Raw genomic sequence first — 25,263 nt, forward strand, 5'->3', positions numbered from 1 at the left:
AAAGCTGCAGGCTCCCTCTCTGTCTTGGTCAACTCATTATTAGATGAATTGAATGAATGAAAGCTTTAATGAGAAGTATCTGGAATAGGGAACAGTTGTCTTGTATTCAATAGATTATTTTAGGATGAATAAATTTCATTTTAAAATTAAAAAAAACACACCCATACAGACAATGATATCCAAGTCACTATATACCATTGACATTATTTGATTAATGCAAAGAAAGTCCAAATCTTAGCTACATTATTTCTTTTCAGTAAGACATGACCACATCCTCATTGTCAGCTTTGCTCACCATGTCTGTCCACTTCCTATGGGCCGATGGCGTAGGCCACAAGCGCCAGGATCATCCTCGAAGACAAAAGGAAAGGCAGGGCCCACTGAGAATCACTGCTCCTCATGACCCCAGACCTCCCAAACTGTGGCTTGCTGGGCATGGCATAGGGCAGTTGGGGAGATCAGCAAGTCCAAGGCTGGTCCCCGGCACTCACTAGCAGCTGCCCAACCTTGTTGAGTCACTTGGCCTCTCTAGGACTTGGTTTCTCCATCTCTAAAGCCAGAGTAAACAGATGGTTACATAGGCTAGATGCTTCTGCATCGGTTTATTCAATCTTTAGTAACAGCCCTGTGAAGCTGATATGATTATTTCCGTTTTACTGATGAGGGAACTGAGGCTCAGAGAGGTACAGGAACTAGCCCAAGGCCACACAGCTAGTGTGTTGCAGACCTCCAGATCCTGGGACCATCACTGGCAGTACAATACTGGCTCCTGCCACCCCCATGAGAAGATTAAATGAGCACATCTGCAGGGAGTGCTCAGCACAGTGCCTGCAGCGTGGCAATGGCCACGTTTAGGAATTAGCACTTCTCATTTCCCTAATCCAGCCAGAGGCTGGTACGATCGCTGAGTCTGGTCTCTTCTCCCAGTTGGCAGGCTGGTGTTTCCTTATGCAGCAGAAGGAGAGACAGCCTGTCCCCTGCTAATTCTCTCAGCTCTGGGGCCAGCCCCCCTCTTCCCCAGGAGACAGGGTCTCTCCTCAGGCAAGACATACCTGTTCTGGCTTGTTGCTCCGAGGTGGTGACAGTCCCTTTCTGTTTTGAGGGGCCCAGCAGGTCACTGTCTGGCACCCCTGCCACCGCCTGCCGGGCCGGACTTCACTGGCCACGGCCTGCTTCTGTCTGACCTGTCAACGGGCTCTTCGAGATGGAGGTTGATGGGGGTGGGGGAGGAGGAGACCAGGGCTGAGAGAGGCCGGAGACTGCGGGTGGAGGGCGAGCGTTTGGGAAAATCGGTGGCTGAGATCAGAGGCCCCTGCTCTCTGTTGTCACTGGGTTTTGTAACAGAAAAGGGGGAGACAGCAGCAGCCACAACAGAAATCCCCCAGGTACAAAGCTCATGGCCCTGGGCTAACGAGGGTGAGGCTGAGCCAGAGAGGCCTGTCAGGGAATGCCCACGGTGGCAACCAGATCAAGTGAGATCAGTTATTCCTGAGGCTCTGTCTGCGCTGAGAAAAGATGTGGGGGGGAGGGGGGACGGGGAATAAGGAGGGTGATGAAGATGAGAGACACAGAGAAAGAGAACAACAACCTGAAAACGAGGCTGTTTTCTGAGTCTCAGCGCTTCTCCCTCAGTGTCCTCCAACACTGACAGGGTACCTTTCTATGACTGTGATTGGAACTGAGGGTTCAGAGTGTAGGCTTCAGAGGTAGACAGCCTAGGGAGGAGCCGCTCCTCCATCATTTACTGGCTGTGTGATTGCAGGGAGGCCCTTAACCTCTCTGAGCCTCTGTTTCTTCATCTGCAAAATGGAAACCATGGGACCCACCTCAAAGGGTTCTTGTGCGCACTGCTGGGTGATGGCTGGGTAAGGACACAGGCGCAGGCGGCTGGCGGGGGACGGGGGCAGCCCTGGAGGGACCCACCGGAGTCAGAAGTGTAAGCCCGGTGAAGTTAGGAGCTGGGGCAGAGGGCCGGCTAAAACATCCCGCATCCCAGTTTCCAAAAGAAGAAATCAACCTTCGACATGTGTTTAAGTCCCTGCCTTAGATAGAAGAGCTTGGCTCAGGCACGCAACATGTCGTGGTGTCGGGCCCGATGGCTGCTGTGTGTTGGCCATGCGGGGTGTTTAACAGCCACAGACCTTCCATGCAGCTTCATGTGGGATTTGGCTTCAAGGAGCAAGACCCAGCCCACCATGGAGAAGTCGTGTGGTCTTAGGAAGGTTATTTCATCTCTCGCTACACATCCTGTTTCTCATCTGTAACCAAAGGTGCTAATGATGCCGGGATTCTGGCGGGGATTTAATGAGGAGATGCATGTGAAGCGCTCAGCATGGTGCCTGGCACCTAGGAAGCTTTCACAAGTGCCAACCGTTAGCTCTCATTAGACGTGGCTGCCATTGATGCTTCGTCGTCCCACTGACTCCCAGGATGCTGTCCCCTCAAACAGGGTCCCTCTGCTGAAGGGAGCTGGCTTCGGGAAGCACTGGGAGCCCACGGACAAGGTCTCGGAGCTGAGGTGCTAGTGGTGTGGTTTATGCTGGGCCCGGTCACCCACAAGCCAGCATTTTATGGAAAGGTCACTCAAGCCTGGGGCTGCTGCTTGTGATTATAGGGAAGATAAAGGTTTAGCTGGTCCTTTCAGAGATAGAGTCCCCAAACCTAGAGCCCTATGTTCTCATGAAGTACTTCCCAACCTGTATGGCACTGGACTATGTATGCTCTGAGCCAAAAGGGGTCCGTGGTCAGGAAGTGCTGCATCCTGACATTAGATTCATAATGCATACGCACATATGAAGGCTCTGAGAAGGCCTGCTGTAAGGAAACCAGCTTAGCTTGGTCTCACCAACGTCTTACAAATTGTATTTGACCGCAGGTCCTCCTAGCTTTCAGGGAAACCCTGTTAAAGAGACATCGTTTGGGGAGCTGCTGTCGCCCTCAGGGCAGAGGTACCACTCTGGATATTTGAAGGGTGTTTTAAAGAATTCAGAGCAGAAGGTCTTGAGCTTTAGTGAGCAAAAGAATCATCATGGCATCTTCTTGAAAATGCAGATTCCCAGTTTCCACTCTGAGGAATTCAGTAGGCAGGGTGACCGCAGGAATCAGCATTTTAACACCCCTATGTCAGGAAGCTCACCTTGACCAGCAGCAGGTTAATGCCTTGCTTCTAGAAATACGGTGCTCAGAACAGCAGTGTCGGCATCACTGGGAGCTTGTGAGAAACACAGGCTCTGACCACAGAATTACAATCTATATATTTTAACAAGGTCCCCAGCGTTCAGTTGCTGGTTAGAAATTGAAAAGCATTGGTTTAAAAGGTTTTTGTTGATGGTGTTTGTTTTTGTTTTGTTTTGTTGTTCACTTACTTGGCGTTTTGGCGGAAAAACATTCAAAAACAAAACTGGACACACTCTGCAAGCTCATTGTCACCAAATTTCTACCATTCCATCCCCCCAACCCCATGCATGCATGTGGGGTCGACCAGATGCCCCAGTAGCTTCACGATAAAGCCAGAGTCATATTGGAGGTCTCACCTGGATCATACCCCTGCCATGAGTGACAGTGCCTGGGTTTGCCTAAGCAGCTTTCCTTTCTTTCCCACATCCATCCTGAAAAGTAGGAAGTCCAGCAAAGCACCTCTCAGTGGGGCCTCCACTTTGCCAGATCTCTGGGGGGACATGATTGATCTTCCACTCCTAAGTCATCAGAAAAGCCAGAAGATGCTTTGGGGCAAGGAACTCTGGCCTTGGATTCAGAGACTGACAAAAAGAGTTGGAAAAAGCAAGAGGAACACTTCCAACAGGCCATCCAGAGGGAGCACAAATACAATTTTACTTCTTGCAATATTTAAGAATGGCAGTTGCTCCGTGGGCAGAGGGGGGGACGCCTGCAGAACAACGGTCCATCAGGCAGCCTGAGTATTAATGGCAGGTGAAACCTTCCAAATGAGCACCCTGTCAGCCAATCTATTGCTTTAAAAGGTTGGCAATGCGGGAGACCTAACAGAGGCAATGAAGAACTAATCTCATGTTGCCAAGTTAAATCAAGTCAGCCTTGCCCATTTCTTTCACTTCTTAGTTACATCAAGCCAGAATACTTTCAATTATCCCTCACTTCCAACTTGTCAGGAGGCATTGGGTAAAATGCAAATGGAACAGTGCCCTTCCCTGGTGGCGAGCAGGAAGTATCATTAAGAGTAGCCTCCATTTATTGTGCTTTTCCTCTGTATTAGTGCGGTACTTTCATCACCTCATGTCACATGCACCATCGTTAGCATCCCTGTGATCTTTGGTGAAGTAGGTGCAGTTAAGTCCATTCTGTAGCTGGGAAAACGACAGCCATCACAGAAAGTCAGTCACTTGCCAAGGTTGCGTAGCTACCTTGATAGAATGATAGAACGGGTTCTAAAACCAGACCATTCTTACTCGTATTCTTTTTGCTATTTGTCTAACTGGGCAAGAGCCCAGTGCTACCCTGGGCAAGTGTGCCTGAGCTTTGCAGTGCCCTCCTTGAAATTTTCTAAGTGTTTTTCCAATGCCAGGGACTGGCCAGGGTGAGCGGTGCTGTCTGGGAGGAACACCCCAACCCAGAGTAGGACTCCCATTTGCCATGGTCCCCTTTCAGCTTGTTCTCTGACCCTCTACCATTCCTCACTCCCAACCCCATGTATGTAGGGTTGACCAGATGCCCAGGCCCAATGCCCAACCTCAATTTCAGAGGGCAGATTGACTAGTAGATTGCTCCTGCTGGCTGGAAGAGTATTTCTTTTGCAAGATCATGTGAGATCAGAATGTCAGAATGATACTGATATGCTGATTTGGGCAAATCAAATTGTTTATAAAGAGAAATGCCTGGCAAAAGACTATCTGTCATGGGCCCCACACACATTAGACATGGTCTCTCAAAAGCTCACCTTAACACAAAATAACTCCCAAGGCAGAACAAATCCTACAGTTGCCATATTTCTTTTCACCCAAAAGCCCCTTTATGTCTCTGGCTAAAATTCAGAAGCCTTTGGCCTTTGCCAGGCCAGAGCAAAGAGGGCCCTCCAGCCGCCAGCACTCCTCCTTCATTCCCATCACAAAGAGCAAACAGTATAGTTTTCTTCCTTCCTGCTTCAACTTGTTGCCTCCTTCCTTCTCTCCAATGCTTCATTGATTGTCCAACACTCCTATCATTAACTGATCTCAAACACAGCCCTAGGATTTACTGGGTGCATCACCTGGATGCCTTGTATTTTTCTTGGGGACAAGAGAACTTGGCAAGTACCTCACTCTGTGTGCTAAACAAACTTAAATGGTGCCAAAAAGACTCAAAAAGAAGGAAAGACATAGAAATGATTCAGAGGCACTTAGAAGGTTACTAGGTGCTCACAACTGTTCTGCGTGGATTATTTTAGTTAATCATCCCAGGGCTCCTGTGAGGGATCACCATCATCATCACCACCATCACCATCATCACCACCATCACCATCATCATCACCATCACCATCATCATTGCCATCACCATCATCATGACCACTTTGAAAATGAGGAAGACAGAACACAGAGAATTTGATATCTTGCCTAAAGTCAGTCTATTGGCAAATATATAAAGTGCATAATCTTTAGTACACACCTTGATGAATTTTTATATATACATTCACCTATGTAGTCAGGTGAATAAGATAAACATCAAAAATATTCCTACCACACATAAAGTTCCCTTATAGTCTTTCCCATCCAATACCTCCCCATAAAGGTGCTATAATTGCTAACTTTCTACCACTATTGATTAATTCCTCCCCATAAAGGTGCTATAATTGCTAACTTTCTACCACTATTGATTAATTTTGCCTGGCCCTGGATATGCTATAAATAAAGCAGAATGTACTCTTTAAAGCCCACACTTTAACCCATCCACTCTATGGCCTCCTGGTCCAATGAGTAGGGAAGGTGGATTTGATGGTTGGGGGTGCCTCTCATGAAACCATGATCTGGAAATAGCAAGGCTCAATTTTTCAGTCTGAGCTGCTGACCAGCCTGGGCCTGTGTGCAGACCCTCGCAGAGCTATCTATGGCATCTGAAGCGAATTGTTGGCATCGATTGGTGCCACCCTGTAGCAAAATGAAACTGAGAAAAGTAAATTTAGATGTTTCTCTGAAGCCTTTAATACCCAAGAAAGCCGGAGAGTTCACACAGGTTGAAGAGGAAGTGACTTGCATACCACACTAAAGGGAACAAAAGGCAGGGAAAATTGAACAAAATCCAATGGTAAGCCACCGAAGCTTCCAGGTAGATAGTGTGGTCCCTGCAGCCCTCATTGCAGGAAGTGAATTCCCAGGCGTCCTGTTTCTCATGTTGATTCCTTTTCAAATGCTCATTTCAACCACCCAAATTCTTCCCAGCTGTAGGAGTAGACAGGCCTTCAGAACTGATCAAGTCTCATGGCCACCCACACAAACACTTGATGGGCATCCACTGTCCTGTCTTCCGACTCTTTTTTGGAAGGAAACATCTCCTCCTTCTGATAAAAAAGACCAAACGTGATGATCTCATTGGTTGCCTTTTCCGACTTCTTATCCAAAGCTGCTTCTTAGCCACTTGGATAACTTACCCAGCTTCTTTGACACAGTTTTCAACTCTGTAGTTTGGATGGTATTGTGATAATGGGGATAATACACTTATTGAGTCCTCACAAAACCCGCACTATTCCATGTACTATGTACATAATAACCGCTTTAATCCTCCCAACAGCACTTGATCACATCTCCTTCTTCTTCTTCATGTTGTACATGAGGAAACTGAGGCACGGTTTCCAAGGTCAGATCGGTAGTAGCTGATCTGAGATTCAAACCCAGATGCCCACAGTCTGCAGTTTATGGGTTACAGTATTCTGCTTTGTAAGGTTGCCAGGAGGATTTAAATCAAGGATATAAATCCTGTTCAAGCTATAGCACTGATTATTACCGTCAGTCATTATTAACTGATCACTACCTGGAAACAGCATTCTGGCCAAGATCCAACCTACCAAGCACATACCAGTAAATGACTCTAATAATGGGAAATTAACTTATTTTCATGTCCAGTTTTTATAAACTGGAAAGTTGAAAACTTCAGGAAGTTTCTGGTTATAGTAGTACCTATTATGAACAGATACTATGTGCCAGACTGATATTATATATGCATATATATTCATTCATTCCCCATCACATCACCCTATGATACATGCACTATTCTAACTCAGGTTGGTTGTTGTTGTTGTTCTTTGTTTGGGGGGGGTTCTTTTTTGTTGTTATCATTTTTGTTTGTTTTCATTTGCTGCTGTGTTGTTTATAACTGTTTTAAAGGTAAAGAAGTCAAGGTTCAGCAGGTTGATCCTCTTTCTAAGCTCACACACCCAAGGGGACTAGAGACAAGCTTCAAACCCAAATCCCTCTGATGCTGTGCAGATTTCTTTTTTTGGCTTTTTACGTTGGGAATTCTAGCTGAGAGGGTTCAATTTAGCACGAATCTAATTTCTGCTTCCTATGCCTAAACGCTCATGGAAGAGTCTGGTTTTCTTTAGCAAAAGCAATAAAAAGAATGCCCTCTCTACTGTTCCCAGAAAGTGTCTCCATGCCCATATTTCTCTGAAACGGCCATTACAATTAGTGTACACGGTCTGCGTGGGGCACGCAGAGAGCTGTGATTTCTGTGTGTTCTCACAGAAAGCACCTAGATAATTCTCCATGGCCGCATCACACAGTGTGAAGTCAGTGAGTCACACCGACCCAGGACTCTACTGTGGGCTGGCCAGGAGAGCCTGGGTCCCTTTCCCAGGTCTGCTGAGTCAGAACCAGGCCCTTTGGGAGGACTCTTCAAGCCTCTGTCACCACCCTCACCATGGGGGAAGCCAACCAGACACACACATGAGTCGGTAGAATAAAGAAAGAAAGAAATCGTCCGATGTCATAGGAGGGCTGTGCCACTCTTGGGCCCCCGTTGAATGGAGACGCTGGCAGCTCTCGGGCCCTGAACTGGCAATTCAGAACACTCTGATTGCCCGCGTGATTGTTTGCAAGATAACTGCGCGATTGTCAGTGACAGGGTAATTTACTGAAGATTGCCGTGTCAGACGCCACGCGAGGGGCTTGCTGGCATAAAGACGCGATTCTCATGACTGACAGGCCACCGGGAGATTGGAGTGCCAATTTAAAGTTCACGGTGTCGTCTGAAAGTGTTCGGCGGCGGCAGCCCGTAATCACGCAACATGATGAGGTCATTTCAGGCATCATGTGTGCTCACGCCTAATAACAGATAGAACCCCAAACTCACCATCTCTGAAGCAGATGGATGTAAATACATAGGAGGAAATCATTTATATGGGAGGTGGGGGTTCTCTCTCTCTCCTCCCCACCCTCCCTCTTTAGCATTTGCCATTTGCTCTTGCTGATGTGTTTGTAGGACATCTCCTGCCACACAGGCCCTTGAATAAAAAGCCCAGAACACAAACCAATAAAATAGTGGGGAGACTTGGGGGCCACACTTCTGAAGTGCTCACAAGTCCAGAGCCACTGACAGACAAGAGGGGGCTCGGGGAGGAACAGATTCGGGGCTTAATAGGAAAACTGTCTAAAGCTATTAGCTGAGCTGCTGAGGGTCTCCAGCTGGTGGCACAGAGTGGGTGTGTAAATGGGTTGGGGACGGGACGGGGCATGTTCCCTGCTTCCGGAGGAAAAGGCCACCAGAGATGGATGGAGCTTCTAATGCGAAGCGGCCGGCGGCCTTAAAGACATCTGTAGCGCTAGGAACAGTGGGTTTCCTCTCACCTGAGATGCTTCTGCAGCTGCGGAATGAAGCGCTGCCAACATAGCTCAGCAGGATATTTTTTAATCCAAAGGAGGCATTGTGCGGTAGATGCCCTCTTTCTAGGGAAGGTGGTCCATGGAGGGTGATGTGAAAGGATGGTTTCTTTTCTTTCCCTTATTCTGCCAAGGGCCCTGGGATCCACTGGCCAGTAGGTCTGAAATAGTGGCTCAGCTTCATCCCACAGCTGCTGGTAAAACCCTGCTGAACGTGGCATGGGTGTGAGATTTTGGGTTCAGCCGGCACATCGGGCTGAGGTGTTCGGAGCCTCGACTTCGAGAGTCCCTGAATTTAAAGCTTTGTGTGCCTTCTCACCCCCCTGTGCCTGCATTTCTAGGAAATTGTGTAAATCTCATTTGTGTTATGAGACGCACGAGCCACATTTGCCTGTGTGGAAAATGAGAGGCTGGTTTTAGCCATCGAAAGCGGAGTAAAGCATGCGACCTCCTAATTTGTTTGCTAAAAAGAAAGTAGTGCGTTAAAATAATTGTACATTAATTGCTAAATTACAGTGGAACTTTGGTGGAATTACATATTTCAATTTTGTTAGGGGGCCCAAACGAGAAGGGTAAAACCAAAGAAATTGCACTGTAGTGAATGTAACGCACACAGCCAGGCCTCCGATTCAGCATCCCAGTACAAATGTTTGTCAAGTCACAGCCCAGGGTTTGCGTGCGTGTTCCTATGATGCTAATTATGGCCCGAAAATGTCTTGGTATCAAATCCAGGAGGGGCAAGCAAGATATTCTCCAAGCCCCTCCACTGTGTTCCATCAATCCCCAGAAAAGTGAGTAAGGGATGGCCAGCTAATCCGCTCTAATAGGGAATTCCAAGGAGCACACACTGCCCTAAACATCCCCACCCTCTGTTAATGAACAAGTGAGGAATTCGAAACAGTCATATAGTCATTCAACAAACGCTTGTTGGGCGCCCAATTCTGTGGCTAAATGAGGCATGAATATAGAAATGAGTAAGACACTGTTCTTGCCTTCAAAGAGCTCCGTTTTCAGGCAGGAAGACAAGCATACAGAGATCATTAAATCTTGTACAAGAAAGTTGGCATTAACAACTGTTTCTAAAATTGATTGTGCATTAGAATCATGAGAGAATCGTGTTTAAAATGCAGCTTCCGGGACCTGTGCCTGGAGGCTGAGGCAGGCCCTCAATTCTCACAGGAGGGTGACGCAGAACCATTCTTGAGAACCTCTGATTCAAGGATACACAGAACAGGAACGCCTAACCTCGCGAGGGACACCATTAGGAAGGCTTCCTGGGGGAGGAGGCCACACCTCGCTGGGGTCTTAAAGGATGAGTCATATCTGTTTCCCCCACTATACTGTCAGCTCCTTAAAGACAAAACCATCATTCTTGGTTCTTGGTTCCCTGTTTTGTTTCCAGAACATGGATGGCACTCAGACATTTGTTGAATGGTAGATGAGCAAATAGAAATCAGCCCAGGAAAGGGACGGAGGGGTGGAAATCTAAGCAAGATGATCAGGATATTCAAAGTCCTTCAGGTATGCGGTAAGGTAGCACCAGAAGCAATTGGGTGAACTCATGGCTTAATTCCGGGGTGTTCAAGCCAAAGCTATTGGTTCAGCTTTCCTGGCAAATAAATGTAATAAATGTAAAGCTCCCTGCACCCGGTGCGCCACCTGGTCGGCAGAACGCTCCCTGGCCCAGCGGGAGCAGGATGTACTGCTTTTCTCCCCTAACGCGAGATGTAAGGAATCCCATGCATTTTGGTTACTTGTGCACCTGTTCGCGCAGGCCCCTGAGAACTGGCCTTGGGTCAGTTTTTGTGCTGTGCTGTTTTAAAGCAAAGTGTATGTTTTTATTCCCAAGCACTCAATGCATACCTGCTTAGAACAGAAAAAGTAGAAACTCCAGGAAATAAAAATAAAGGAAGAGAAGCATACTCATCTACGATCTGGGGATAGCCAGTTGTCAACATTTCAATTATTTCCGTTCAGTCTTTAAGTTTTCTCTGCACATAAACTGGAATTACACTGGGATTGTCATGTGAAAGCGCCAGGTCAGGCCTTTGGGCAGGGTCCATGGCCTCGGGACAAAGGCGTTAGCATCTCTGAGTGGCTTTGTGCCATGAAGTGCACTAACCCATCTCTGCCTCTGCCCTTCCAGATGGCCTGGTGGATTGCCTGGACCCGGACTGCTGCCTGCAGTCGGCCTGTCAGAACAGCCTGCTCTGCCGGGGATCCCGGGACCCGCTGGACATCATTCAGCAGGGCCAGACGGACTCGCCCGCAGTGAAGTCCTTCTACGACCGCATCAAGCTCTTGGCAGGCAAAGACAGCACCCACATCATCCCTGGAGACAACCCCTTCAACAGCAGGTAGGCACTCTGTCCTCGCAGGCTGCTGAGGTCTCTGCTTCCCTCCCTGTGAGAGCAGGACCAAGTGCTCCTGGTTTTACTATGGGCCCAGGGGGCCTGGGAACTACCCCAGGGTCCAGTTCACAGGAGGCCTTATCTGCTTTGGGGGTCCATCTCTAGAGGATTTGGCCGTCAGAACCTGCTGGAGACACCTGTTGATGGCCTGGTTTTTAGATCATTTATAGGCGCTATTATTTTATGATATTATTGGTATTATTGAAGTGTCCCTTTATAATACCTCTGATTGTGGCTTTTGTTTGATCACTGCTGAAATGTTTCATTCTGTGGAGTATTAACTTGATAGCATAACTTATTCTGGCACCTGAGAGTCCAGATGATGCCAGTTGGTAGAATTTATTAAGGACCTGTGATGAGCCAGAGACTTTGTGTCGATTGTCTCTGATCCCCACGTCAACCCCATCAATTGTGTCTGTAATTGCCTGCTGTGTGCCAGGCATTGTGTTAGCCAGTACATTGCAACTCTCCTTCCAAACTGGTGGGGTTTCTCTTGAGTTTATTTTTGCTCTCAGTTGCTCATTTGAGGCTTATGAATATTCTAGGAACAAATTCTGGATTTATTTTATAGTCAGCTTGGCCCCTTCCACCACTCTCCCCAGGACATGTTAGAAGTGTACCCCTGTTCAAGAGAGCAAGGGGAAAGGTTGGCTTTGAGACACTGCCCATCCCCTCCTCTCCTCTAGGCACTGTTTTTGTTTTTTGTTTTTTAATGTATTTTTATTGATTTCAGAGAGGAAGGGAGAGGGAGAGAGAGTTAGAAACATCAATGATGAGAGAGAATCATTGATCGGCTGCCTCCTACATACCCCACACTGGGGATCGAGCCCACAACCCAGGCATGTGCCCCAACTGGGAATCGAACCATGACCTCCTGGTTCATAGGTCGACGCTCAACCACTGAGCCACACTGGCTGGGCCTAGGCACTGTTTCTGATTCTGAGGGTGAGAAGAAGGACAGGTGACACAGGGATCTTCTTACGGCCTGCCTGCATATAGCTCAGCTCACTTTTGGTAGGTCTGGGTTCAGACGTCAATTGTGTCTGCAGATGGGAGGATGGCCAGCATGACCTTCTTGGGGGTGTCCCACCCTATCTCCAAGTTCCTCCCACAGAGAAACAGCACCATTGGCTGGGTCCTCTTTCACAAAACCTCCAGGAACTAGGAACTTAAGCGGGGTGGTCCTGGCCTCCTGGCTGCCAGGGATGCCTGCCATCTTCCCCTTAGTTCTCTTTATCCTCGCTTAGTTCTGTGTAGTGCCAGGAGCCACTCAGGAAGTATGCTGTTTAAGTGGCTTCCATCCAGAAAACACCAGACTTCACTTCCTACAAGAGCCCCTAACTTCATAAGGAGTTCTCTTGGAGCCGCCCACCCCACCCCATTAGACTTTGGGGAGAAGGCATCCTCAGGCCAGGACTCAGACCCTGCACCTCCTTGGAGAGGCTGGGATGCGAGGTGGGGGTAATGGTGGAGCTAATTAATCCGACAGCCCCTGAGAACTCCCTGGGAAGTCATGCAGCCCCAGTTCCTGGCAGCTCTTTGAACATGAGGGTTCCAAGCAAGGTCACCTTGGGCCAGCCACTTGAGCCTCTCTCTTTTCTGGTTTTACTAACAATAAAACAGAAAAGGGAAAAAATAATCTCAGCCCTCTTCTATTTCAGCCCTGGCCACTCCACCCGCCACCCCCAGCTATATGTGTAGAATATACCACACACAGTCATATTATTTTAATACAAGAACCCCTCCCTAAGAAAAATAAAAGAAATCACAAATCTCTGACCAAAGATGTATTTTCTCTGCTTGTTAAATCCTGGTTCTGGGGCAGGGGATGTTTCCTTTTTAATTATGAACATAATTCCTATTACCAGAGACCCATGACTGGTCCTTGCAGTGGGCCATATGCATTCCGGTGTGGTGTGCATATAGTTTGCTATCCTGCAAATGCCCCTTTCAAAGGCTCTGTTTCTATCAGCTCCTGGTTAACATTTCATAATTCCTACCCTCAACCTAGTCATTTCCTGATATTCTCCTTTTCATACTCTCCTCACCTGCTCCTTACAATTTCATCTTACCTTCCTCACCAATAGTCAGTCGCCACTTGCAGAAGATGCCTGGAGCCAAGATGCAGGAGAGCAGGCAGGGACTCCAGAATCTTTGGTGGGCCAGCCCCAGAGATCTGGGCCAAAAAAAACTTGCTTTAGCAGTGGTTCTCAGCCTTCCTAATGCCGCGACCCTTTAATACAGTTCCTCATGTTGTGGTGACCCCCAACCATAAAATTATTTTCGTTGCTACTTCATAACTGTAATTTTGCTACTGTTATGAATCATAATGTAAATATCTGATGTGCAGGATGTATTTTCATTGTTCATGACCCACAGGTTGAGAACTGCTGCTTTAGAGGAAGCGCACCACCCAGTGAACCCACGCTCCATCACGATGGGCATGGTTGGGTAGTTCAGAAACACAAAACGTTACTTCAAGACATAGGTTGAAGTTCACCAAGCATGTGAATCACAGTACATTGTCAAATAATAAAGAACAAAACTAGAGTAAAAAAAAATTTAATCCAAGACGTCTAAGAAAGCATTTCCCCTAGATAATAGCATACAAAAATAACTAAAATGCCTTGACTCCACCACTATAATTTATAGAGCAGATCTCACTATCTAGATAATGTGATAATTGTTACACATCAATAATCATAAATAGGAATGTATGGACAGCATGTCTGAGCTCAAGCGTTTCTGCAAATCAACTGCCTAGAAACGATAGGAAGCCAGGAGCAATGAAGAATTAGAAAAGTAGGGGGTAGAAATCAGAGGCAACCCAGCTACTCCTATTCCTATCGCTCTGCCAAGTCTCATGCTACAAGAATGATTTAAAAGAACTACCAGTTGTGTAAAAAAGGGAGGGGGGGGGGACTCCTAATTTTGTTTTCTCATCACAAGCACTTTGTACCTTATGGTCATCAACACACGTCATGGATCTTAAAATCGTGCCTGGGAAGACCTGAAAGACATCTTAGTCGGAGCTAAGATAAGGAATCAGAAATTGAACAAAAGAATTATTTGCATAAATTAGTTTGCCACTTTCAAAAGACTCCGGCATTGTGGTTGGAACCAGCTAAAAATGGGCTTCGTTTGTTAGGCAGCCAGTAGCAGACAATTAGAGCTGTCAGTGGAACGTCTCAACCCTCCCGAGATCACCCAAGTGTTGGGGTTGAACAGTTGGGGGTATTGCTAATGAAAAGGAGAGGTGCTTGGAGAACGCATCCCTCCAACTGCGGGGTCTCCTAGGACTGCAGAATTAAGTGCATTCCAAAAATTGAGCCGGTTTGGACAAGATTCTGGCAAAGAGCGGGTCAGCTTGATTACCTAGTCCAGAAGCTGGGAGTGCGTCCAGGAACCTGGAAAACCCTCTGCCTTTGCCAAAGTGCCCAGTGGCTTAAAGGCCCGCAGGACAGCTGCCGACCTGCCTGGCAGGCTGGTGCTCAGTGCGAAAGAGGAGCGCTCATTAGCCCACTTCTGAGGCCCAGAAATCAGGATTTTAAAAAGATTCCCAGGTGATTCTAACGTGCAGCCAAGGTTGAGAACCACTGGAATAGAGTGTCGTGGTGTCTCTGTGGCTTTGCGGATTTCCCAGGAGCAGCTGGTCGGACAGGAACCTTCTGGGGGAAGCTCTGGTGACTGTGTCTGGAGAGTGGAGCTTCCTCTGACAGTGGAAAGGAGCTGAGTGGGATTTCAGCCACCTCCCCTGCCTCCGAGAGAGCAGGGATTTGATATGGGAAATACATAGTCACATGGTGCCCAGAATCCAAGCTAGGTCTCCCAGGAGATAAACATATAGCTCCGATATTCTCCTCTCCTCGGGCAGTCATGGACTGTGAGGAACTTTGCTCTTAAAGGGCAACAGAAAGCAACGGATGTAAATGTCTGGCCTCATCATAACCCTCCGTGCGCTCCCCGCCACCCCTGCCATCCCGGCCCAGCGGAGGAGGGAGCATTGCCTTCCTTCCAGACAAGAAAAGGAATGAGTCGCAGCCGCCGAGGCACTCGCCCGAGCAGAGTACTCTGTGCCCGGCTAAGGCACAGCCTGGGTGACGAGGGGCAGCCTGAGGTTGGGCCACACCAACGTCACATGAAGCGAGGCCAAGGGGAGAGAGATGAGTGCAGAGGACCCCATTGCCCAGCCCAGTGAGTGAGACGCTGCCCTGGGTGTCACCCCAGCGTGTCGCCAGTCCTGCTCCTCAGGTGAAGCGGGCAGTGAGGCATCCTCTTGCCCACACCTGTCTGTGAGGTGCGGCCATGTGAGCCAGAAGCTAATGTTGAGAGTCTTGGTCTTGCCTAAGGGACTAGATGAGGACGGGGGTGGGAGGAACAGTGGCGATGAGGAAGGGGAGGGAACTGGACCCCCTGTCTCCTTGTTCTCCAGGGTGTGGCTTGTGGCTCAAAGGCCTGTTTCTTTTTCTCTCAGCTTGGTTTCTCTCATCCGAGGCCAAGTCGTAACTACAGATGGGACGCCGCTGGTTGGTGTGAACGTGTCCTTTGTCAAGTACCCAAAATACGGCTACACCATCACCCGCCAAGATGGCACGTAAGTAGCTTGTGGGGCTCTCCCTTCTCGGGGAGCAGACAGAGCGACAGTGGTGCTGTTGGCTGCCCGAGCCTCAGAGGAACCATGCCGCTGCCCATTGCGGACTGGAAGGCCCACCCGGCCAGAGCTCCGTGAGGATTCCCCCAGAGATAGTTTTTTGCTTTTCGGTATGATATCAAAAATAAAAATACAAAATAGAATAGCCAAGCTATGGAGGGCTGCCAACAGTCCTCCTCCTTTTCCCATCTCAGGTAAATGCTTGTGTGTGTGTATGTGTGTGTGTGTGTGTGTTAGGGGTGGATTCCGGGGAGAAGAGGGGGGAGCAGCTCTTGGAAGCTCACTCCTGTTTTAAATCAAAGGCAGTGCCAGGTGACAGGGAGCCGCACGGCACAGCGTCCTGTGGTGAACCCCTTCTGCTTTCATCTGCGGCTCTCGGAGCTGTGTTGTCCGCGCTCCTGTTTTGAGGAGGTGGGATGTAATCAGAGAAATCTAATTAAATACATTTAGCAGTCACCCTGCTGTGGGAAGGAGCCAACCTTTCCCTATTATCTTCTGATTAGAAACACGCACCCGTGCATTCCCCACCAAGATGAAAGCCCGTCATTTTCCTAATCCATTGGGCACGGAGTTGCAATTCAGAGAAAAAGATAAGAATAAAAGAAACTTATGGGAAGGGGGAAACTCGCTCACCCTGGGCTAAACCACACACACACACACACACACACACACTTACATTCTATTCCAAATGGAAGAAGAGACTGTTGCTGTAAATCGGATGCAACACTTTTTCTATAAAACTGGACTCTGGGAAATCATAGCCGTGTCGTGAAATGTGCTTCTTGCCTGTCTCTGGTGAAAAGTCTGGTCTTATTCTGTAATGCCCTAAGGTACCCTTACAGGTAGTTTCCAAGATTACCAGCCCACAGCAGCCCTATCCTCACTTGCCCACCTGTGAAACCCGAGGAAGACATCTGCGGATTCACACCACAGTCTCAATATTTGCTAAGTCTCTGAGGATCTCACCCACACATTTCTGAGGACTGTGTGCCACGCAGAGCTACTCGGGCCCTCGAAAATTCTTAGAACCCAGGGCTCTTGCCTTGCAAAGTCCTGTCACAAACAGGAGGGCATTTCTGAGACCTCGCCCTGCTGTCTGTCCCCACTTTATGCTGCCCCATCTCCATCAGCCGCTTCCTGACTAATTATGGCCCAACTCCACCTCCCAGGTCATCTCTTCAAGCTCCCGATAGGCGAATCTGTGGCTTGTCCAGGTTGCAAAGCCATGGGAGGGACAGGATGTGTTTGGGGGTGCTCTGAGGAGCCCCGTTGTTTAGCGGCGTGTGGGTGCCGCTGACACTGGCGATTTGATTCTGTCACACCAACTAGACACGACTTCCCTTCAAAACACTTGCCTCTCTTCTGTGTCCCATACAAAACCATCTTGAGCAGTGTACATGCCCCCAAATAAATACAGGGGTGGACAAAAGCAGGTGTACAGTTTTGTGTATGTGAAACACAGAGTTCATTCTTGTATTATTATTTATCTATTAATTGTTGTATTCTTTTTTATTATTAACCTACTTTGCCCATCCCTGTAAATATACACATTTGTAATAAATTGTTATACGGCGCATGCTCTGTTCCTTATCCCAATATTCATGTGCACTGTACTCGTTCCTTAAAAAACGCCAAAGGTGTTACCGAAATTGGGTGAAGCCTGTGGGTCGTGTGTTTTCACTGAGTGTGACTGAGACGCAGGCTCTCGGGAGCTGCCGGGGATTTGGGAATGAACTGCCCTCGAAGGGTGAGACCCCGTGGAGGAGGGACGCTTAAAACCGAGACTTCTCGCCGTGAACTCCTCCCCGTCTATTATTTTACTTTACTTGCGATGCACCTCCGTCCAGCTCTGGAGGGACACATGGGGAATGACTAGCAAAAGCATCAGTAACGGGGCACAGGAGGTGAAGGGGTCCAGAGGTACACACTCAGGTATAAGATAGAAATGTCCCAGGGGGTGGATGTATCGCATGGTGACTGTAATCGTTACTAATACTGTATTGTAGCTTTGAAAGTGGCTAAGAGATCTTTGAAGTTTTCATCAGAAGAAAAAAAAAACTTGTGTAACTATGTGTGGGGGTGATACTAGGCTGATTGCGGTGACTATTTCACAATCTGTACAAATATCAAATCATGTTGTACACTTAAAATCAATGTAATGTCATATGTTCCATTGTAGCTCGAAAAAGTTGAGGTTCTCTGAAACAAAAGCCCAGAAACAGCCCCGGTGGGTGAGAAGGAAGCATTAATGCCCCTCTCTGTCCTGGCATCGCATCGCTATAGCCCCGCTGTGTGTGAGCCTCGCACGATGCTAAGTGCTTTACACCAGGAGTGCGAAACACTGTCTGTAAAGGGCCAGGTGGCGAATATCTTAGGCTTTACATGATAGATGGTTCCTCGTTACATCTACTCAGCTCTACCCTTGTAGCACACAACATCTCCAGCAGATAAGTAATGAATGGGCGTGGCTGTATTCCAATAAGACTTTTTATACCCAAACAGGGGATGGGCCAGGTCTAGCTAGCTCCTGCTCTGCACTCATCACGATGTCTCCTTCTCTCAGCCACTCTGTGAAGTTGCTGTAGTTATCCCCAGCTCATAGGTGAAGAAACGTGGGCTCAGAGAGGGTCAGTAACTTGCCCACAGACACGCAATTAGTAAGTGGAAGAGTTTGGGTTCCAACCAGCCCGTGGGCCGCCAAAGCCCAGGCTCTTCCCCCACATGCTCGGCCCCTCCCTCTGCTCTCAGAGCGCCTGCCTCGTCTGAGGGTGCGTTCACCATCTCAGGGAGCCCACTTCCCGCCTCTCCAGGTTCGCCTCTCCAGGTTTGACCTGATCGCCAATGGGGGCGCCTCCTTGACCCTGCACTTCGAGCGAGCCCCGTTCATGAGCCAGGAACAGCTTTTACGCCATGGACACCCTGGTGATGAAGACCGAGGAGAACTCCATCCCCAGCTGTGACCTCAGCGGCTTTGTCCGGCCAGATCCGATCATCATCTCCTCCCCGCTGTCCACCTTCTTCAGTGCTGCCCCTGGGCACAACCCCATCGTGCCCGAGACCCAGGTAGGAAGGGCGGGAACCGGGGTAGGACTTTCAATACCACCTTGACCAAACCTGGCTGGCCACCCCGTCTCTCCCTGGGGGGCCCAGAAACCAATAGGAAGGGGAGAAGCAAAAAGTAGGAACACAGTAGAATCTGTAGTCACTGAAGAGAAGACCAAATCTCTCCTGGACGTTCGAGATGCTTCCAGATAGCCGTGCAAGACTCTGGCCGTCACCAGCGCTTTTAATAAAATAAAAACAATATACAGATGTGTAACCCACCTGCAAATCGCTTTTCACTCCTGTTAGTCACAGAGACACATGATAAGAGGCGCTTTAATGATCTACCTCGGGGCTGCAACAGAGGGCATATTACATTATTGCCTCCCTGTTGCTTTATACCAATTGTCAGTGGAAGTTGCGGGTTCATATAATTACAGCCTCTCGCGGCCTCCTCGCGTGCAGCTAGCAATAAAGCCTGCTGTTCTTATTTACATCTTTTGCCAACCGCGTGGCTTTTAAAAAGAAACACAATGGTGACCAAGAATAATTATTAATCCAGAAATCATAACCTCAGCGCCTTCGCTCCATGGTGTAGGATAAAGTTTTGGTGTGGTTTTCTTTTTCCCATCAGCCTTGAGAAGTGGTTCTTGCACCCCACACGGGGCGGGATGCTTCCGTGAGGGTGGCCGCAGGCGGGCTGCCTCGGGGTCGCGAGCAGCCCACCAGCCGCGGGCGTTTGATGCAGTGTGTGTGCCGCGTGTTCTCAGGTCCTTCATGAGGAAATTGAGCTCCCCGGTTCCAATGTGAAGCTCCGCTACCTGAGCTCCCGGACGGCAGGCTACAAGTCGCTGCTGAAGATCACCATGACCCAGTCTACCGTGCCCCTGAACCTCATCAAGGTCCACCTGATGGTGGCCGTGGAGGGACACCTCTTCCAGAAGTCATTCCAGGCTTCTTCCAACCTGGCCTACACCTTCATCTGGGACAAGACCGATGCGTACGGCCAAAGCGTCTACGGACTCTCTGACGCTGTCGGTACGTTTGGGTTTCAAGCCCCTACTGATGCTTGAATTTCATCATGTATTAATTTGACCAATAGTTATGGAGTTCCTAAAATGCGTCAAGAACTATTCTAGTAGATAGAAATGCAGTGGTCCATGAGACAGACAAGAGTCCCATCCGTGGACCTTCTGTGCTAGTGGGGGATCAAGATAATAAACCCAAATTAGACAAGAAAATACCAAGCAGTGATATGTGCTCATACTGTGATTTGTACCAGGGAGGAGTGATGTACACTGGGAACGCCTTTTATCCATGGCGCTCAGGGAAGGCTCCTCAGAGGGTGACATCCTGGCAGAAAAAGAGAGGAGAATGATGTGTGTTTGGAGGACAACGAGGAGGCCAGTGAGGCTGGGATGCAGTGGACAAGGAGAATATTCAAGATAGGGGAGAGAGGTGGTCACTTTCCGAGTGAGCACATGCAAATGACCCAGAATGCATCCTGAGGATCAGAAACTGGCGCTGGGGGAGCTGGAAGCCACGAGCTCTGTCTCAGGCTTTGCCTTTGAGGAGATCACATCACACACACACACACACACACACACACACACACACACACACTTATGAAAGACCACCCCAAGAGAAGTGTCCAGCGGTTACGGATTAATGTCAACCTACCCAGTATAGTTTCCTACTGGTAGAAAGCTATCTGGGTTCATTAAAATCCAGATTCCTGTGTTGTTGGTTTTGGGTTTTGTTTTCTTTTTTACCAACAGGCTTGTGATTTTCAAGAACCGTAGTAAGTTACCAAAATAAAAAACCAGCATACTCAGCCATTTTCACCGTAAATGGCACCCTGTGTTTTGTGTTAGGAGTTTTATGGTTTTAGGTTTACATTCAAGCCTTTAATCCCTTTTGAGTTAATTTTTGTATATGGTGTGAGATAGTTGTCTAGTTTTCCCAACAGCATTTATTGAAGAGACTGTATGTCCTATCCCATGGTATAGTTTTGGCTGCTTTGTCATTAATTCATTGACCATATATGCATGGGTTTATTTCTGAGCTCTCTATTTTGTTCCATTGACCTATGTGTCTGTTTTTATGCTAATACCATACTGCTTTGATTACTATAACTTTGTAATATAGTTTGAAATCAGGGAGCATGATGCCTCTGGTGTTGTTCTTCTTTCTCAACATTCCTACGGATTGTTTTAGGATTGTTTGTTCTTTTTCTGTGAAAAAAGCCTTTGGTATTTTTATAGGGATTGCATTGAATGAGTCAATTGCTTTGAGTAGTATGGACATTTTAACAATATTAATTCTTTTAATCCATGAGCATGGAATATCTTTTCATTTATTTGTGTCTTCTTCAATTTCTTTCATCAGTGTCCTGTAATTTTCAGTGTGCAGGTCTTTCACCTCCTTGTTTAAATTTATTCCCTTTATTTTATTCTTTAATTTTTTTTAAATTTTAAGCAGGACAACTTGCTAGGTGGTGTTGTCTTCTCCATCAGATGACACCTAATGTCAGCTGGTCTTTTTCTTTGGTGATTTTAGCGGACATTGATGTTTATGGCTTGGATCCATTAGGCCATTAGGATTTGCAAATTAGTATTTTAATTCTATCATTGCTTCCTTATTTATTAGCTAGAATACTTTCATTTAGAGATGCTTTCTCTTTAACTGCTTGGTTATTTGAGATATAGTTTAAATAAGAAAGGATAAAGGCTTGATTCTTTCCCTTTATTTACTAACTAGAGGCCCGGTGCACAAAATTCGTGCACGGGGGAGTGGTGGGGGGGTCCCCACAGCCCGGCCTGCAACAACACCAGCTTCCCTCACCCTGGCCTCCAGCCCCTCCCCTCCCTCCGCGCAGCTGGGGTGTGGACGCTGGGCTCACGTCACTGCGAGCCTAGTGTCCCTTGCCTCAGCCTCCGGCCCAAGGCCCCTCCCTTCCCTCCACGCAGCCGGGGTGCAGACGCTGGGCTCACACTGCCGGGGCAATGCTGCCAGCGTCCCACCCTGGCCACTATGGGCACCACCATCTTTATCCTGGAGTGATTGTTAATTTACATATTACTCTTTTATTAGATAGGATTTTCAGTATAATAAGTCAGTTTCTTTAACATCCTCTAATGGTGGCAAATTACTGTTTTTTTAAAAAATACCATTCTGCCTCTAGCCAGTTTGGCTCAGTGGATAGAGCATCGGCCTGCGGACTGAAAGGTCCTGGGTTCGATTCCGGTCAAGGACACATGCCCAGGTTGCAGGCTTGATCCCCAGTAGGGGGCATGCAGGAGGCAGCCAATCAATGATTCTCTCTCATCATTGATGTTTCTATCTCTCTCTGCCTCTCCCTTCCTCTCTGAAATCAATAAAAATATATTTTAAATAAATAAAAATAAAAATAAAAATACCATTCTGAACTCACAGAGTGAAGTATCTCTAATATAGTAGTTTTAATCCATGGAAGTTACTAATGCTCAGCTTGCACCATCTTTGGAAGCCTCTTCAAGCTGACTCCCAAATTCTTTCAACATGACCCCAGTAGATTCTTGTTCCTTCCTTTCTATCTGGTGTGATAAAATGGCCAGGCCTCATCTTGTTCATTTCTTGCTCTGACTATATCTTCAAGGAGCCCTGATTCTTTTTAATGAGAAATCATATTTCAAGGCCACAAGCCAGGCACTAGCAATTCTCTCTGCTGCTGGGACAGTCATTGTTTCTTGGAATTTTCAGAGGACAAGCTAGGAAATATATGGTTTTTCTAAAAAAGATCAAATGCATCTTCTGTTCCTATCGACACTCCTATATCTCAGGATTTAAAAGAAGCTGCAAGAATCCCCGAAGGTGACACATGCAGTTAAGAATTTAATGTAGTAGGAATCGCAATAATAACAGTGGCTCATCTTTCGAAAGCAGCGTTCCAATTAAAAATGTACGGCCTCTTGGTGTTCTATCTCGTGTCTCCTTCCTGCGTCTCTCTGAGAAATTAAGGCCTCACTCGCTCCGTTTTCCACGTGGGAAAGGGAAGCCACGAGGAGGTCTGAGCCGGAGCAGAGTGAGGATTAAGCCCTTCCTCTCCTGCTTCTCTCTCCCATTTGTCCCTGCAGCAAACACGGGGGTTTTTGCAGTTTCTGGGTTCTGTTCCCCACTAACTTGCCAGGGAACTGGTGGCTGGGTCCGGTGCCTGAGTCGCCCAGCACCCTCTGGAATCCGGAGTGAACATTCCGAGTGCCACCACTCACCCAGGCTGCTGCCTCCAGTCTCCTGATAAATGGGCCACTAAGCCCTGGCCTGTTTGGCTCAGTGGCTAGAGCTCTGGCCTGCGGATTGAAGGGTCCCGGGTTTGATTCTAGTCAAAGACACATGCCCGGGTTGTGGGCTGGGGGCAGCTGATCAATAATTCTCTCTCATCATTGATGTTTCTATCTTTCCTTCTCCCTTCTTCTCTGAAATCAATAAAAATAGCCACTAAGCTTCCGTAGTCCTTTCTCCCAGCGACTGCAAATAAATAACAAAACTATAATAAATGCATGCCGCGAACAGCGGGCTGAGGGAGATGGTCTCTCCTGTCCATCTCGGAAGGAGAGCTGCATCGGTTCTTAAATGATTCAGCTCCTGCCTCCACGTCACTGGGGTCATTTCTGAAAGCCAGCTCTTCTTCGGAAAGGTCTTTCCATCCCCGCGGAGCGCTACTGTGTAAAGTTTCAAGGTGGAGTTCAGCTTGAAATTTGAATTTAATATCGTGTGGGATCGTGAGGAGAAGAGCAATCAGCCGCCTCCTTGGGCGGGATTTGGGAGCGGGCTGGGTCTTGGGGTGAACGCGTGTTTCCCGGGCCTGAGGAGTGCTCTGCTGTCATCAGTCAACTCTCCGATCCCCGCCGGCCCTCCCCTCTTGTCTTTCAGTGTCGGTGGGGTTCGAGTATGAGACCTGCCCCAGCCTCATCCTGTGGGAGAAGAGGACCGCCCTCCTGCAGGGCTTTGAGCTGGACCCGTCCAACCTCGGCGGCTGGTCCCTGGACAAGCATCACATCCTCAATGTTAAGAGTGGTATGTGAGCACGTTCCCTTCCTCAAACACGGCCTCCTCTCTCCCTGACCCTTCTCTCCATTTCATTGGTAGTCTCTCCCCTTCCCTCGGCCAGTTTCATCAAAGGCCCAAATACTCGCCGGTTTTCCCACCTTCTCTTTTTAAATGTCAAAGCATGGGGCTGGTTTTCCCAGACCGTCCGCTCGTGTACCTCACAACTCTTCAATTATCTCTACAAATGTTATCCTACCCAACCCCATAGCCCGGGGTCTCCCCATCCCATCTCTCAGCAAAGGGAATCTTCCCCACATCACTTCCCGTCCCGTCAGCAGGCCCATAGAAGTGTCTCCCTAAGGGCCGCACAGCCACCTCTGTACCGCCCGCAGGCATCCTGCACAAGGGCACCGGGGAGAACCAGTTCCTGACGCAGCAGCCCGCCATCATCACCAGCATCATGGGCAACGGCCGCCGCCGCAGCATCTCCTGTCCCAGCTGCAACGGCCTCGCCGAAGGCAACAAGCTGCTGGCCCCGGTGGCTCTGGCTGTGGGCGTCGATGGGAGTCTCTTCGTTGGCGACTTTAATTACATCCGGCGCATCTATCCCTCCCGCAACGTGACCAGCATCTTGGAGTTACGGTAAGCGGCCACACAGATGCCGTCTTTTGTTCTGTCGCTGCCACGGCCACACGGCTCTATGGGTAATCAGTGGCTGCATTTGGGCTTCTCCAGAGAATAGACATTCCCTGTGAGGGGCTGAGGTTCAAAACCTACCACCAGACTCGAGTGAGGGTTTGGGGAAAGGCTTTGTGTAGCTGTAAAACACCACACACGCATTTCAGACAGTTGTCAATACCTGAGTTACAAACAAGAAAAGCGATGTCAGTCCTGGTGTTTGGGTTGGGACCCGGGTAGCTATGTGTTGTCAAACCCCCAGGCCTGAATCTAACACACACCAGACAGTGAAAGAGCTGCTCGAAGCTGTTGGTCCATTTCTGTGGTTTCTAAAGGGGCACTTTTTAAAAATACAGATTCCCGGAGCCCATCCCCAGAGGCACCGATTCAGTCGGTCTAGAGGAGGCCAAGGCATCCTTTATCCTTGACTAGCTCGGTGGGGGAGATTCCAGTGCCTGTCAACATCTGAGAACCACCGATAATTATTTACTGGTTCACACGTTTATGTTGAGCAGCTCTATGTGTGAGCTCTCTGTGAATTCTCTGCATCTTCCCACTTTCACTAGGATGTGACTTAAGATGACTTAGAATAGGCCATGCTAGGCAGCTCCTGCCCCCTTCCCCGGTAGAT

General features: G+C 48.3%; 1 protein-coding gene across 1 annotated transcript in view; it reads left to right on the plus strand.

Moving 5' to 3' along the window:
• Nucleotides 1-25,263, plus strand: part of TENM2 (teneurin transmembrane protein 2) — an 881,884-nt gene that overhangs the window by 800,284 nt on the left and 56,337 nt on the right. Inside the window, 7 exon segments of the mRNA XM_023760070.1 lie at nt 10,969-11,179; nt 15,708-15,827; nt 18,709-18,777; nt 18,779-18,947; nt 19,697-19,964; nt 23,838-23,981; nt 24,347-24,596. Of these exon segments, the coding sequence (XP_023615838.1) occupies nt 10,969-11,179; nt 15,708-15,827; nt 18,709-18,777; nt 18,779-18,947; nt 19,697-19,964; nt 23,838-23,981; nt 24,347-24,596 (1,231 nt within the window).

The sequence above is a fragment of the Myotis lucifugus genome, unplaced genomic scaffold (assembly GCF_000147115.1).
Source record: "Myotis lucifugus unplaced genomic scaffold, Myoluc2.0 scaffold_172, whole genome shotgun sequence".
Classification (NCBI taxonomy): domain Eukaryota; kingdom Metazoa; phylum Chordata; class Mammalia; order Chiroptera; family Vespertilionidae; genus Myotis; species Myotis lucifugus.